This window comes from Mixophyes fleayi, chromosome 9 (genome assembly GCF_038048845.1).
Source record: "Mixophyes fleayi isolate aMixFle1 chromosome 9, aMixFle1.hap1, whole genome shotgun sequence".
NCBI lineage: Eukaryota > Metazoa > Chordata > Amphibia > Anura > Limnodynastidae > Mixophyes > Mixophyes fleayi.
In genome coordinates, this window is record NC_134410.1 from 129,129,439 (window position 1) to 129,145,322 (window position 15,884).

At 40.3% G+C, this 15,884-nt stretch overlaps 1 protein-coding gene across 2 annotated transcripts in view; it reads left to right on the top strand.

The window, feature by feature from the left end:
• Nucleotides 1-15,884, top strand: part of COL5A1 (collagen type V alpha 1 chain) — a 270,218-nt gene that overhangs the window by 102,888 nt on the left and 151,446 nt on the right. For both annotated transcript variants that reach the window (XM_075185732.1, XM_075185733.1), the window contains exon 2: nt 15,772-15,835. In XM_075185732.1, coding sequence (XP_075041833.1) covers nt 15,793-15,835 — 43 coding nt within the window. In that variant the 5' untranslated portion in view covers nt 15,772-15,792. The remainder of the gene's footprint in view (nt 1-15,771; nt 15,836-15,884) is intronic.

Below are 15,884 nucleotides of genomic sequence, written 5' to 3' on the forward strand. Positions count from 1 at the left end.
ATTTTGCATAAGGTCTTTAAGTATTCCTATTCTTTGCATTTTCTTCAGGTTTTGTGTAATTCTTTATGCTACTTTTGAATTGTTCAGTGTAAAGTGGTTCCCAACACTGCTCCCAAATGCTCATCTCCACCAACATATGTCCAGGTTATGGGATGTACATTGTCAGCAGGCGGATGGGAGTAGCTCACTTTTCTACCAAATTGTGGACTAAATTTGGAAGGCTCGTCTTCACCGGTGCCCAGAATGGAATGAGAACGGTTTCAGAAATGGTGACCATTTTCTAAGTGATCTTCGGGGGCCCGAGCAGGTGTTGGCTGCAATAAATCTGGGGAAATCACGTTGAATGCTAGGAGTTCACTCCGCTCCAGATGTGCTACAATGTTTTAAGTTGGAATCAATGTAAACTTTCAATTCCCTGTTTTAATATTCCTATTGCATAGTGTGAATATTTTATTCTTGGAGTTGCTCCTATAGATTATTAAAAAATGTGCTCTCTGCGGTAGTGACCGAATAATATGTTGCCTGTACTCTGAATGTATCTGCCAATATACCGGCATCCCTGTATGCAACTTCCTGGTCAACTGTAGAATTCTGTTACTATAGTAACATGCTATAACATGTAACACTGAAGAGTCACTTCATCTTCTAACATTACAGTTGTGTATGTGGCATTAACCTCCCCAGTTGTTTTTTCTTGTAGACCCCACAATTACTTCTGCTTAATTTCCATCTCCTGGATATAAGTGTTTGTGTGTTTGTGTGTGTGTATGAATACGTCCAGTTATGAGTTTTGGTGAATACCTTCTCTTTCCCCTGTGCAGCTGTGAGTTCACAATTTGTACTATTTGTGCATTGCAGACATCATTGTATATCAGGAGTTCCACATAATTAGGGCTTTCTTAATTTTACTGCAGACAACCCAGGTCGTGTAACGTGAAGATTCCTGATTACCAACACTTTATTTTAAGTTGGCTGTAAAATGCAGAAAAACATTTAGAGGTCTGTTTTTGCGGTGATAATCGTTTCACAGTTACCACCATTCCGACACCGAGGAATACTACACTTAAATTCCGAATGTGGGAAAATGCGATTGTAATATAAGCAGACGCTGTAGATCTCCAATCGCAGCAGGATGGTGACTCAAAGTTATTCCGACTAGTCAGGTGTCCGTCATAGATTTTTGCGTCATCGCAACCTGTATCACTTTTAATTTAAAGCAAGACAATCTATTTTCCCCAAAAAGAAATGGAAATAAAGTGCAAAATAAAAGACCCTCTTTACATCAGTTGTCCAGTCCCCATCTCATTCCACCATAATTCCTTCTTTTTTCATTCGTCTTTTGGAAGAACTTAAGTCTCGAGTCTACTTTTCTCACTTGTCCTCTTGACCCGATTCACTTCATTGCTCTCTATCTCTCCCCAACATTAATACAGTTTTAAAGGACCACCAGATATGAAAATGAAATGGTTTAATTAAGTCCTCCACTGTCTCCTTGCTAACAAAATATCTCCCGCTCTTTAGGCTGTGCAGGAATTCAATGAAAAGCTCAGTCAAGGAGACTGTTCCCTCACACCGTGGCTCCATCATCAGATATTCAGCTATTTTTTTTTTTATTCTATTCAATCTGTCTCTTTCCTCTGACAAGTTTCCTTCTTCTCCAAAGCATGCCCCCACCACACCAGTTCTAAAGAATATCTAACTTGACCCAACTTGTGTGGACAACTTACAAACCATCTTGTTTCTCCTATTCATCTCCAAACTCTTGAAGGGTCTGTACGATCATCTAACCCAGTGTTTCTCAACTCCAGTCCTCAGGACACCGTAGCAGTACATGTTTTCCATATCTCCTTGCTGGAGCACAGGTGTATTCATTACTGACTGACACAGTGTAGCAGGTGGTATAATTATTTCACTGGTCACCTGGCAATCTTGCACTGTTAGTTGGTCCTGAGGACTGGAGTTGAGAAACACTGCCCTAGTCCATGAGGAAATTACTTTTTCGGCATAGTTTAGGTGTTTTTAATTGTAATTTTAAAAAAAGTGTAACATAGAAAATAACGGCGATATCTCCTGTGTTAGGCAAAGTACCGCATTAAACCGCAGTCCCCATGATACTCAAAGGCCAATTTCATCAAGCTCTGAACAGCTTAGCTATTCGGAACTCGACCCTGATGGCTTTTGCCATCTGAAGCTGGCGTAAGCAATTGAATCCTATAGGGAGAGCAGCGCAGAGATTGGATCCCTCTCCGGCAGTGTTGCTGCTCTCCCCTGCATGCACAGTAAAGGCTCTGGGTCAGAACCCAGAGTCTTCATTATTAATGATACTGGGCAAAAAGCTGCTAACTCTTAAATAAGCCCCTAACGGGTATTTTGCCACTGCTTTTATTAACGCTTACTCTACAATAAACTTGCATAGCCCAGTGTTTCTCGCATCATGTTCCAATCGTAATGATTGTATCATTTTTGTGCCGTTACTGTTTTATTTACAGTGAACTGACCTGCGCTATCTCACCAGCGGTTTTTAGTGTTGTGTTTTAAAACGTGATATAAGAAACAGCTCAACCCCAATAGGACTCTTCTGAGACATATCGGAACCTTATCTAGAATTATGTTTTTAAAACTTGGAAAAAGATGGCCTGGTCTGATGAATCACGTTTTCTTTTACATCATGTGGTCGGCCAGGTGCGTGTGCGTCGTTTACCTGGGGAAAAGATGGCACCAGGATGCACTATGGGAATAATGCACTTCAGCAGAGGCAGTGTGATGCTCTGGACAATGTTCTTCTGGGAAACCTTGGGTCCTGGCATTCATGTGGATGTTACTTTGACACATACCACCTACCTAAACATTGCTGCAGATCAAGTACACCCCTGATGGCCTCTTTCAGCAGGATAATGCACCCTGCCACACTGCAGAAATTGTTCAGGAATGGTTTGAGGAACATGACAGAGTTGAAGGTGTTGAATTTGCCTCCAAATTCACCAGATTTCAATCCGATCCGAGCATCTGTGGGATGTGCTGGGAAAAAAACAATCCGAGCCATAGAGGCCCCACGTTGCAACTTACAGGACTTGGATCTGCTGCTAAAGTCTTGGTGCCAGATACCACAGGACACCTTCAGAGGTCTTGTGGAGTCCATGCCTCGATGGGTCAGAGCAAGAAGGGGATCTACACAATATTAAGGCAAGTGGTTTTAATGTTATAGCTCATCGGTGTATGTCATGCTGAGTACACAGGGTGTACATCTTGCACATACAAATGAAAGGAATATGCATGCGATGGCACCGTGTGGTGTTCAGATGAACGCATATTTCTTCTAATCTTCTCAGGGATGAAACGGGAGGTAGCTGCAGCGTGATGTGCTCGGAGAAAACAGGATTTGGTGCACAGGCCTCTGCTCCCCTACAAATAACAGGAACCACATTGCCTACTTGTTTGTAGAAGGATTGTAAAAAGATAAAGATATTAAGTGCTGATGACTCATGAGGCAAAAATCCCAGTACTTCAAAGAAAAATATGTGCTTGGATTTATTACTACCTCTTTCAAGTTAAATGAGAAAAATAAAAGTATATTCTTAAGGAAACTGCTTTCTAGTAATAATAGATACAAGAGGATGAGCGGCAGCAAGCTGATGCAGCATTTTAAGAAACTGTCTAAGTAACTTGTCACCCCCTATGAAACATCTCTTGAAATCATCAGTTTCGGATTTGTCAGACTAGTACAAATGCAATCTTTTATAACTCTGCTTTTCTATTTAATCTCCAAGAATCCCCAATAAATCAACTCCCTTGTTAGTCCGGGTGCACACCTATGTTATCTTACTTCAGATGCGATGCCTGTAACGATTTCAGTAACTACTGAGAGTCCCGATGAGCAGCAGATTCCTGTGTACACACCTACACGATTTACCTTCAGATCTGTGATCTTCATCTCTCATAACCATCTGCTGAGTAGATGGTGTCTCTGTACACTGTACAGATATCTGCCTACACTGCTGGTTGTGACTGTGTAGACATTTCCACATTTGCTCCGCCATCGTTCCATCATGATTTTTAGCAAGTTTAGAAAACCAAATCAACAGGCGTGATGTGTTTTGGTAACATAAAACATGATCGTGGGAGCGCACATACTCAATATCTGACTGAAAGGTTCATTTATCATATAATGTGCATGATAATGGCATAGGTGTTTACCCAGCTTTAGTACAGAATGCAACTGGCGCACAGAGCAGACACAAACAGGAAGATGAAGATAAGATATTTGTATACTATAGAGATGGCCATTTCAGCGCAATCATTCTGTACCAGTCCCAACGGAGTCTCTCATCATTGCTCTGTGTTGCTGCTGGTAATGTTTAAATAATCTGCTTTGGTTACGTCTTTGACCAGGCATCTCCTGGACTGCATACACATGAACTTTCAGAAGTTTGTTCAGCTGAAATACTCTGTACCCATCCAATTCGTTTATACTCATCCGTGCATCCCCAGTTTAAGAGGATGACAAAAATAAAATGACTTCAGAATAACTTAACATTGATGCAAAATAGAAGGTAATATCGTTTAAGAAAATGTTCCGCTATAGATAGTTTTTGGTCCTCTCTCTCCCCCAGGGAAAGAAAGCCTTTTGCACTCACTGGCTGTGTCTGTTTATACTCTATACTAAGCCCCTCCCACTTGTGTCACATGACTCCGTTTGAAGTGTCCCATGCTGGAATGCATTTTAGGCTGTGATGGTAGAACTTCACTCTGAGGATAATTTGTATCAGAATTTTGTACATTGTTTTCTTGTCCTCAGAATCTTCTCAGATCACTCTTATAGCAATCCATCAAATTCTTCCATCTTACCTTAAAATCCCTGAACTCATCAACTGTACGAGAACATCTGCTCGCCACACTCACCTTTCTGCATGCAACCTGTTTCGTATTTACTATTAAACGCAAAATTACAGATATTCTAAGTTGTTATAGTTATATTTTTCTATTTAGTAAAATATACTCTGATCCGTGTTTTATAAAATGTTTCAGAATTATTATAAGTTTGACATTTAAAGGAGGAGTTGCAGGAGCAGAACTCATATTCTATAAGTATTTGTCAAAGTAATTTGGAAATCACTACCAGAGTTTCTCCATGGAAAAATGACCGGGTGCCAACTGAAACAGCGACTGTCAGCGATTTGCACTGGTTTAATAAGTCATTAATAAACCACAATGTCCTTTTCAGGGGGCCAAGTGGGTACCTGGAAGGTGGTAGAGCTGCTGGGGCGGAAATGACAGCTGAAAACAAGGCAGAGTAACGTAATTGTTCATACAGCTCATTACACTCTGGTTTTGAGCCATGCGGATCAGGACGGCTATTTACACTTGCCATATCTTCCATGTTGTACTAAGCTATTAGTATTTTGTTTTGTTGCCCACATCTCATCATCACTATGTGAAAATAATAATTGGGGCAACTACGTCCTTTTTATTTTTTTTATTTTTTTTTAAGATATTTTATTAGGGAATTTTTCAAAATGTAGACAGTATACAGATTAGGTTACAAAGAACAATTAGTCAATAAAAAAAAAATATTAAAAACATTGGGCCTGATTCATTAGTGATCTTATCTTGTGCAAAAGTTAAGATGCTTATTTTTAAGAAGAAACGTGAAGATAAGAGTGAAGTTAAGATGGATTTTCATCTTAAATTAAGAAATTCTTCACTTACGCAGTGGATTTTGCTTCTTATCTCCCTTTTCTGAGCATGCACAGAGTGGATTTGCTTAAGATAAGCAAAAACCGGCAGATAAGATCACTAATGAATCAGGCCCATTGTTATAAAGAAAAAACAACAACAATGAAGGTAAGATAGGCGAGAAAGGTGCCATGGGAAGGAGAAAAGAAGCGGGTGTTAGTAAGGGCGAGGGAGCCCGGCCTGGTGAATGCTAAGTACTCAGTATGTGGTTTGCAACAAATTCAATAGCGCCAATTTTAGTATTGCCAGGGTCCTGGTTGGTCTGCTCCATAAGAGGTAGGCCATAGGTGCCAGATGTTTTGAAATTTGTTTGCGCAACTGCGTCCGTTCTATGGTTCTTTGTTCCAGTAATTGAAGAACAATATTTATGTATGATAAGGTATATTCTTTTAAAAAAAAGTATTGCCCTCTAACTCCCTTTCCTGCAAACCTTTTTACCATGGGCTTCGTTTTCATGCAGGAATTTTGACTTGGCAAAACCAGTTTGCACTGTAGTGAGGGGAAGCTTTAAAAAGTACTAATTGATTTAGAGTTGGGGGGGGGGGAGGTGTCCTTGCTCAACTCTAAATTGCCTGTGTATAAAAAAATCTGTCCAGCATTTTTGTGCTCTATGCAAAAGCAGTCGGTATTTTCCCTTTGTGCCAAAACAAAATTGCATTCCCCCCACCCTTGTTTCACGACATGGTTTGTCCAGGTGCAAATGTGCCCCCTTTGGCTGGATTTGCTAAATCAGGACCCATGTATATAAAAGCAATAAATGTTTGTCACCATTAGTTTAATTGATCATTGACGTTTTTATGCTGACAGTCACAAATAATAAGACACTAAAAATAATGTGGATCAAATCTGGACTTATTCCACAATTTTGCCTAAGAACACAGCCATGAATAAAGAATGGTACTAAAACATCTTCCAAGAGCAACTTCTCTCAACTGTCCAAGAATAGTTTGGCGACGACCAATGCCTTTTCCAGCATGAGGGAGCACCTTGCCATAAGGCAAAATTGATAACTAAGTGGCTCGGGGATCAAAAGATCGAAATTTTGGGTCCATGGTCACAAACTCCCCAGACCTTAATCCCATTGAGAACTTGTGGTCAATCCTCAAGAGACGGGTGAACAATTAAAAACCCACAATTTCTGACAAACTCCAAGAATTGATTAGGTAAGAATGGGCGGCCATCAGTCAGTATGTAGCCCAGAAGTTGATTGACAGCATGCCAGGGCGAATTGCAGAGGTCTTCAAAAAGAATGGTCAACACTACAAATATTGACTCTTTGCATAAACTTAATGTAATTGTCAATAAAAGCCTTTAACACTCATGAAATGCTTGTAATTATACTTCAGTATAACATAGCAACATCTGACAAAAAGATCTAAAAACACTGAGTCATTAAGGAAAGTAAGGCAAAAAAAGAAGTAAAATCTGTCCTCACATTTTAAATTTACCTCCCTTCCAAATGCAACATGGTTTTGCTCAGGTGCAAAGTTGCTCCTTGTTTATGCTTTGCTCTCCTTAATGACTCAGGCCTATAATATAACTGTATCATTCCATTAATCAAGGCACGCATACTGAGCGGTTCTTTAAAAACACACGTAAAACAGCTCTGCATACTCCCAAATTCAACATGGAATGGATCTTAAGATACGTGCGCTGATGAATTTGGGTGTTGGTCTGCTGTGCTCCACTACACAAGAAACTGCAGGGTATGTCCAGTGCCTCTATGGAGTACACATTTGCAAAAGAACGCACAAAAAACTATTGAATTAATGTCACTTGTTGATAATATAGTCACTGATGACAAAACAGTTAAAAACAAACAAAAAACTATTTTATATAGATTTTTTTTCCCCATGAAATACATTTTTTAGGATGATCTTAATGTCCACTGAACATAAAATAAATTTTTACAATTGCTCCTGATTTCAAACACATATTATAGCATGCATATGAGACTGTCATCACTATTACTCAGGAATTAGACTAGTCCTTTAGCTGGAGCAAGAGATACGACAGAAAACAAGTAACTTTGACATGCTCAAAGCTTGATTCGGATATGTGTGTGCGCATTCCAGTTTGGCATTCGCTTACTGTACTTTGACTATGGACAAATGCCCCTTCAGCACCCCATTCCCTCCCAGAAACTGTAGTAAGTGTGCTTTGCGTTCCAAGATGAATGCAGCGTGGCTGCGTTCTGTGGCGTATGGTCCAGTTCTGGGTATGCACAGAGTGATTTTGTGTGCAATACACACAAAATTGCAGATAAATGCCTTGATGAATCGAGCCCCAAAAGTATCCACCGCTCTAGTCTACCTCTCTCTGTCCTGGACCGACAAGTCACACTTAGTTTATTTCACTTTTTGGATGACCGCTGAGTTGTAAATGGGAAACAGAGCAGATTGTGCTTGCAGCTATCTTATCCCGGAGAGATATTATATTCCACTTTAATCACTCTTCCCAAAAGAAGATATTTCAGGCTGTACAGTTCATTGAAATGTAATAAAGTGTTACTTCTTTTTTAACTAAAGTATTGCAGGTATTATCATCCTATTAACACATTGTCCGGCAACAGACGACCAATGTCCCAGCTCGGCAATACGCTTCCACATCTAATACATTAGTCAGCCAGAATTTAGTTTTAATTTTCTCTTAAATGAATAACAGTTTATAGGCCAACACAAACACGGAGATGCATTTCCATAAATAAATGATTTTCACATGCAGACAATTATCCCTGGGCCTTTTTATTTCCATTATAGACAGTCCTGTTGTTCTTTGCAATCTGCTACAATCGCCAGTGAGATCTTTATAACCAGACCAATCTGTAGTATTTTTTTATATTGAAAGAAAGTCTTGCAGGGAAGTGAATGGGTACTCCCATAGCTGGTAATAAGCCTGTTATTACTCTCTGACCAAGTGCAAGTCCCATTACTTCAGAATTATGTCCATTTTGTCTACTAGCTGGGAGTTGTCCCAAGTTTGTGCAATGTCTGTATATTTATATATCGCTGTCGCAGCTATGCTGTAAAGCTAGGTACACACTGATGCAATTATCATGCAGATCACATGATTCATGACCATTTGGTCAGATATTGCATTAGTGTGTATGCTCACACGGTCGTGTTTTATCGTACCAAAGAACATTGCATCTGTTGGTTTGGTTTTAAAAACCACCTAAAAATCACGATCAGCGATGGAACAATGTCGGGTAAATGTGGCAGTGTGTACGCACTCACCGCCAGCAGTGTAGGAAAATATCTGTACAGTGTACAGAGTCACGGTCTTTTCAGCAGATGGTTATGAGAGATGAAGATCACAGATCTGATATTATATATTGTAGGTGTGTACACATGAATCGGCTGCTCATCGGTACTTTCAGTCGTTGGTGAAATCGTTACAGTAACTGCATCTGAAGTAAGAGTACGTAGGCGTGTACCCAGCTTAAGAGACATTTCTGTAACAACTGTCTGAGTGTATAAGACCCACTTACCCCCTCTGGCCTTATAGTTCTGTCTATGTGATGGAAAAGTCAATTTAGAACTTCTAGAGAATGCACAATGTTGTTACGAATACTTCACCCGCACCACGCCCTAACACGTTCTAAGCTGTGTGAAACTTGTTTGTAATAAGAAAAAATACAAACAAGTACAAGAAATAACTACAAAGAAAACATGATTTTTTTATAGTATTAATAATTTCTATTTTTATGATCGTAAAATAAGTTAAACCACTAAAAAGACTTATTAATTTACAATTCAAAACAGAGTCTAAAATACAAGGAACTGAAACAAATATATTTACAAACTGAAGAATTCAGAAGTTAAACTATTATAGATTATCATACTAAGATCCTGGTGACATTTAAATCTGTAAAATATAGGTATCATTTCCTCAGTTTGGCTATAATGGTTGATTGACATATCTTTGATTCTCTTATTCATGGATACATAAAGCATTGAGTCATCCTGCACATCCAGGGGATTTGTCAAACAAGCAGATTTCAGGGATTCTTCACCTTTGTGTAATGTGTAATCTGCTGGTACTGTCACTACTGTCTGAGTGTTTAGTGTGGGAGAGCGGGATTCCCCATTTGTATTTCCCATGTTGCTAGGGCCCCGGGATGTAGCCCGTCATGGGAATTGTGTCAGCATCCCGGCAAACAGTTGGTTTATGAGGCAGGAATTCTGTGCACATCTGTGTCTTTACTGCTGGAATAGAACAAATGAATGAGATGGATTGATGACAGCTGGAGACGCTACAGGGATATATTAGTACTTCATACTTAAGGCCTGGGATTCATTAACATACTTACTTTCAAGGTGGACATAAAGGGAGAGAAAACTGCACGTTGTGTAGCGACAAGTATCTGAATGTACAGTGTGGATGAATATCCTGATAAAAGACGGCTTTTACACCTATTATACTTTTTATAACTGTATTCTCTGTTCTCCCACAATCCAAGAACATACTAGTAGGTGAATTGGTTGCTATCAAATTGGCCCTAGTCTCTGTCTGTCTGTCTGTCTGTGTGTGTGTGTGTGTGTGTGTGTGTGTGTGTGTGTGTATGTTAGGGAATTTAGATTGTAAGCCCCAATGGGGCAGGGACTGATGTGAGTTCTCTGTACAGCGCTGCGGAATTAGTGGCGCTATATAAATAAATGATGATGATGCAGGTAGATTGATAGGGAACTACGACAAAGTCTTCACTGAGATGATAAACTACATCAGATCTGGTTTTCAGGAAAACACAAATGTAAGCAACGTTTTCACAAATGGAACAAGAATATCAGCATTGTATTTATTTTATTTTCATGCTCTAAAGAACAAATTATAGGAGGTTACTCCGTTCTCTTAAAATTATTGTATGTCTGACTATCGTCCTAATCTGAAACAAATGTCCTGCGGATGCAGGAAACTAAGGTGACTCATCCAGGGCTCTCTGAATAGGGTCCTGAGTCAAGTTCTTAATATGGAGCAGAGGTGAAGTTATTAAGTCATCTTTTCTCTGGAAGTTGCAGAAACATAACTTTGTGGCATTACACCGGTTAGTGTCTGACTGCTCTCTGATATGGGGCTCATGTGTTGTAGAGTGAAGCCTTGGCTGGATCAGTATACGCCAGGGTATGTGTTATGGCACACAGTGGATGTTATGTGTATAGTGACAAGAATTATGTAGATGATGATGATGATGATGATGATGTAGATGTATCATCATCATTAACATATATACAGCACCAGCAAATTCTGTAGCTCTTTACAATTGGGAACAAACACAGTCATAAAACAATACTGGGCAATACAGACAGACAGAGAGGAAAGAGGGCCCTGCTCACAAGCTACAGTCTATGGGACAATGGGAGTTTGAAACATGAGGGTAAGTGCTACATATTGTATATTGATCCAGCCAGAATGCAAAGATGATAGTTATGTATAATTACCTGACCTGATAACTACTAAAACCTGGCACGGACACATTTGGTGACAGTGGAGAGCATCAATTAACCAATACTCTATGATACAGGATCTGTGGTTATTACCAGAAAACATGCATATAGGATTTGATATAATAAAGGTGTCTCCATTTCCTTCATAGAGTAGGAACTTTCGTCACATATTCCCAGCTAATACAAGAGCAGAATATCAGAGGATATAGGAATACATGTCCACTCCGGTGGTGTAGGTACAGGCACATGGGGGAAAATCTGAGCTGCTTGCTCATCTCCTGGTATACTTTGTACTGCTGGGGAACCTGTTCCTTCTACTATATAACTCTCAGTCTGTGGCTTCCTGCTGCCTCCATTCCCCTCCTCTCATCATGTTGTTGCCCCTGTCACATGCAGCCCTGTCCTCACTGACACATCACTCATCTCCTGATAGACTCTGTGATGCTGGGGGACCCTGCTCCTTCCACTATATAACTCTCAGTCTGTGGCTTCCTGCTGCCTCCATTCCCCTCCTCTCATCATGTCAGTGCCCCTGTCACATAGAGCCCTGTCCTCACTGACACATCACTCATCTCCTGATAGACTCTGTGCTACTGGGGGACCCTGCTCCTTCTACTATATAACTCTCAGTCTGTGGCTTCCTGCTGCCTCCATTCCCCTCCTCTCATCATGTCAGTGCCCCTGTCACATGCAGCCCTGTCCTCACTAACACAATCACTAATCTTCTTATATAGTGGAAGGAGCAATGTTTCCCAGCAGAACAGAATATATAACTCTCAGTCTGTGACTTCCCGCTCCCTCATTTCCCGCCTCACATCATGGCCCAACCCCGTCATGTTGTTTAGGTGAAAACTGTAATTTTTGCGTCAGTGATTGGATTTCAGGATTTAAGGAGAGATCCAAGTGAAAGCTTTTCTCTGGATAGCAAGAATTAGGTGTGGTTGTGATGATTAAACTATTGCCAGTAATGGTGACATTTGTAATGGTCAACCACAGCCCTTAGATCTGCATCCCATTTTGACTTATATGTATCTTTAAAATAGGCCTTTTAGGTATCCTATCTTTGCATGGTGTAATTTTCAACGCTGATGTTGATAATGGCAACTTCTTTGTGATGGTCGATATTGCATGGATGTTAAATACGTCAGGCTAAAAATACACACAACCAAAATTTTGTAAACCCTATATTTGTGTATGTTTGGCACGCATTTTTGCATTCAACTCTAAATGAGAGGCCCTAAATGTGCAATTTTAAAGGTCTGAGAAAAACCAGTAAAGGAAGAGACATAGAGGCCTAGAGATTAGAGGAGAAGAGCATAGTCAACTCTCTCAAAGGGCATATGGGAATAGGGCCCTATAACAGTTATTTAGGGCCCAAGAGAAAGAGAGATTTTATGACTTCGGTAAGCTTGAGGTCACAAGTGTGTTTCATTCCAAGATGATGGGAAACCTACATGGGTTAGATGATCGTACAGAACCTTCAAGAGTTCGGAGATGAATAGGAGAAACAAGATGGTTTGTAAGTTGTCCATAAAAGTTGGGTCTAGTTAGATATTCTTTAGAACTGGTGTGGTGGGGGCATGCTTTGGAGAAGAGGGAAACTTGTCAGAGGAAAGAGACAGATTGAATAGAATAAAAAAAAAAAACAGCTGAATATCTGATGATGGAGCCACGGTGTAAGTGAACAGTCTCCTTGACTGAGCTTTTCATTGAATTCCTGCACAGCCTAAAGAGCAGGAGTTAATTTGTTAGCAAGGAGACAGTGGAGGACTTAATTAAACCATTTCATTTTCATATCTGGTGGTCCTTTAAAACTGTATTAATGTTGGGGAGAGATAAAGAGCAATGAAGTGAATCGGGTCAAGAGGACAAGTGAGAAAAGTAGACCAGAGACTTCCAAAAGACGAATGAAAAAAAGAAGGAATTATGGTGGAATGAGATGGGGACTGGACAACTGATGTAAAGAGGGTCTTTATTCTGCACTTTATTTCCATTTCTTTTTGGGGAAAATAGATTGTCTTGCTGAGCCACGCTAATGAAATAATGACGCTTTCTTTGGTTATTAAGATGTCTGAAATTTGTAAAATACAAAATTGAAGGTCAAGTAATTTTCTCCTCCACTTGGTTCCTGATTAGTGTGCCTTTATATGTTTGTACTAATTTGGCTCATGTCAGCAATCTCAATTATCTTGAATTACCATTTTAAATCACTGTTTCCAACTGCAGACTGGCTTTGTAAGAGACTTCATGAGGTTTAATTTTTTTTTTTCCCTCTTTCGCTGTCTTATCAACGTCAGAGTGGAGTTTCTGCCTGGTTAGCTGTGAGGTTGCTGCATTCCAGGATTTACTTGTCTGTGTTTACTCAGCTCAGGGCAGTTCTCCTAGAGCACACACAGGGCTTTTCCTACATGGAATCATAAATATGGATGTATTGCGGTGATCAATGGAGCTGTCTGCCGATGTTTACCTAGTTACCGCATTCCAATCATTGCGCTTTAACCATTTCACAATTGAAAAGGAAGCAAGGTGGGTGGGTTGGAATTTACAGTGCAGTATTTTATATTGCCCTGTTTTATATTGTTATTCTCTCTATTTAATTTATATGCAATTAAAATGTATTTTTGAAAGACAGATAGTGATTACTGTATATTTTGGTCTGTGCATCTCTGAGGACGAAGTTTGCATCCTTTTCTCCTCCTTCACTTCCTCCCCCTGCCCCCTCGACTCCAGTCCCTCTCACCACCTACGTTCCTTCTCTCCTGATTCCCTCTTCTGCGGGACCTTGTCCTTCTTATTCAAACACTCTCTTGTCTCCTCCATTCTCAAAAAAACCTTTTTTGACCCCGCTTCCCCCTACTTACAGCACCAGCTCCCGCCTCCAAGCTTCTTGAGCAGGTAGTCTACAACTGACTTGCCAACTTCCTCTCCTACCACACCCTCTTCACTATGATATTTGATCACTACAATTCACCGAAGCTCCCCTTACCAAGGTCATTAACGACTTCACATTGCCAAATCTTAGGGTCATTACTCTCAACTCTTCAGTTTTGACTTCTTTACGATATTCAACACCATTTGATCACCCTCTCCTCTTTCAAACCCTCCTCTCGATGGCATCCTTGACACTACCCTTGCATGGTTCACCTCCTACTTCCCCCACTGCTCCTTTCCTCTCTCCCCTACACTCCCATACATGTCGGCATCCCCTAAAGGGTCCAGTCTTAGCTCCCTGATCTTCTTCCTCTACACTTCTTCCATCAGTTACCTCATCAGCTATTTTAGCCACCAATGTCACCTCTATGTTGTCCACACCCAAATCTACCTTTCCTCCCCTGATCGCTCTCTTTAGATGTCCCAGCGTTTTCTTAAGCTCTAAGATGGAAATCATTATCCCTCTTCTTCCTCTATGTTGACATTACCACTCTCTACCCTGTCCCTCAAATCTGCTGCTTGGATGTCACCCTCAACACCTCCTTTTCCTTTACCCCTCACATTCAGTCCCTTTCCTAAATATCCTTTGTACTATCTCCAGGATCAGACCCTTCTTTCTTCTTGGAAGCAACTAAAACTCCCATCCTCTAACTTGTTATCTCTAGCATTGATTACTGTAACATTCTCCTCTCTGGCCTTCCTTTATCCAGTCTCGCCCCACTTCAATCTGCCTTTAGCGCTGTTGCCCGACATATTTTCCTCGCTTGCTGCTCTACCTCTGCTTTCCCTGTCTGCCAGTCGCTTTGCTGGCTCCCTGTCCCCTACCCTCACCTTCAAAGCCTTCTATTACTCCTTCTCCCTCCTTCGATCTGTAACCTCATTTCCACACACACACACACACACACTCTCCCACTCAGCCAATGACCGCCAACTCGCCTCCTAACTGATTACCTCTTCCCACCCTTAGGATTTCTCCCGTGTTGCTCCCAACCACTGGAACGTACTGCCATGCCCAATCAGGCTATCCACCAGTCTCCAAGACTTCAAACATGCACTCAAAATGCATCTTTATATTCAAGCCTTACAGCTTCCTTACTCTCCCACCTCCTTATTCCCCCAGTTTCATCCTCTTTGTGTCCACCCATCCCCTCTAGAATGTAAGCCCTCTATCCTAGTGTTCTTTGCATAATTATGTAATTTTACATGCTGTTATTATGTAATTACATAAATATTTTGCTTGTATTTATTTAATTTTTATCACTTTTGTACTCCTGTAATTGTCATTTTTATTTATGCTCTAGCCCCCTTATATACAGCTGCAGAACCCTAATGGCACCTTATAAATAAAATATAATAATTGTGTAAAAATTCCATCAGCTTTATGTCCAAGATAAACTTACTAGTAACAGCCTTGATTGTCGTGATAAGCTTATTATGAAGTGATGTACAGGCTAATGTGCCCTTTAGAATAGATTTGCTATATTTGGATGAGCACTACAATTTTGTACATAAAGATTATAAGCTCACTACAGTAACTTTTTTTTTTTTCATGTACTTCTTGAAAGCCACCAACATTTTTCACATGATTATACAAGATCGCACAGATCCCAGAAAGCAAATATTGGAACGCGCCGTAAACTTTTTGTTTTTGTTTTATTTTTAGTGCATATTTCATCTAGTTACGATGCATTCAAAATGTCTGGAGACCCAAAGAAAATTGCACAAATGTAAGTAATCTTGTATGTTGTGGATAATGTTGACAATGCCCAGGCATGC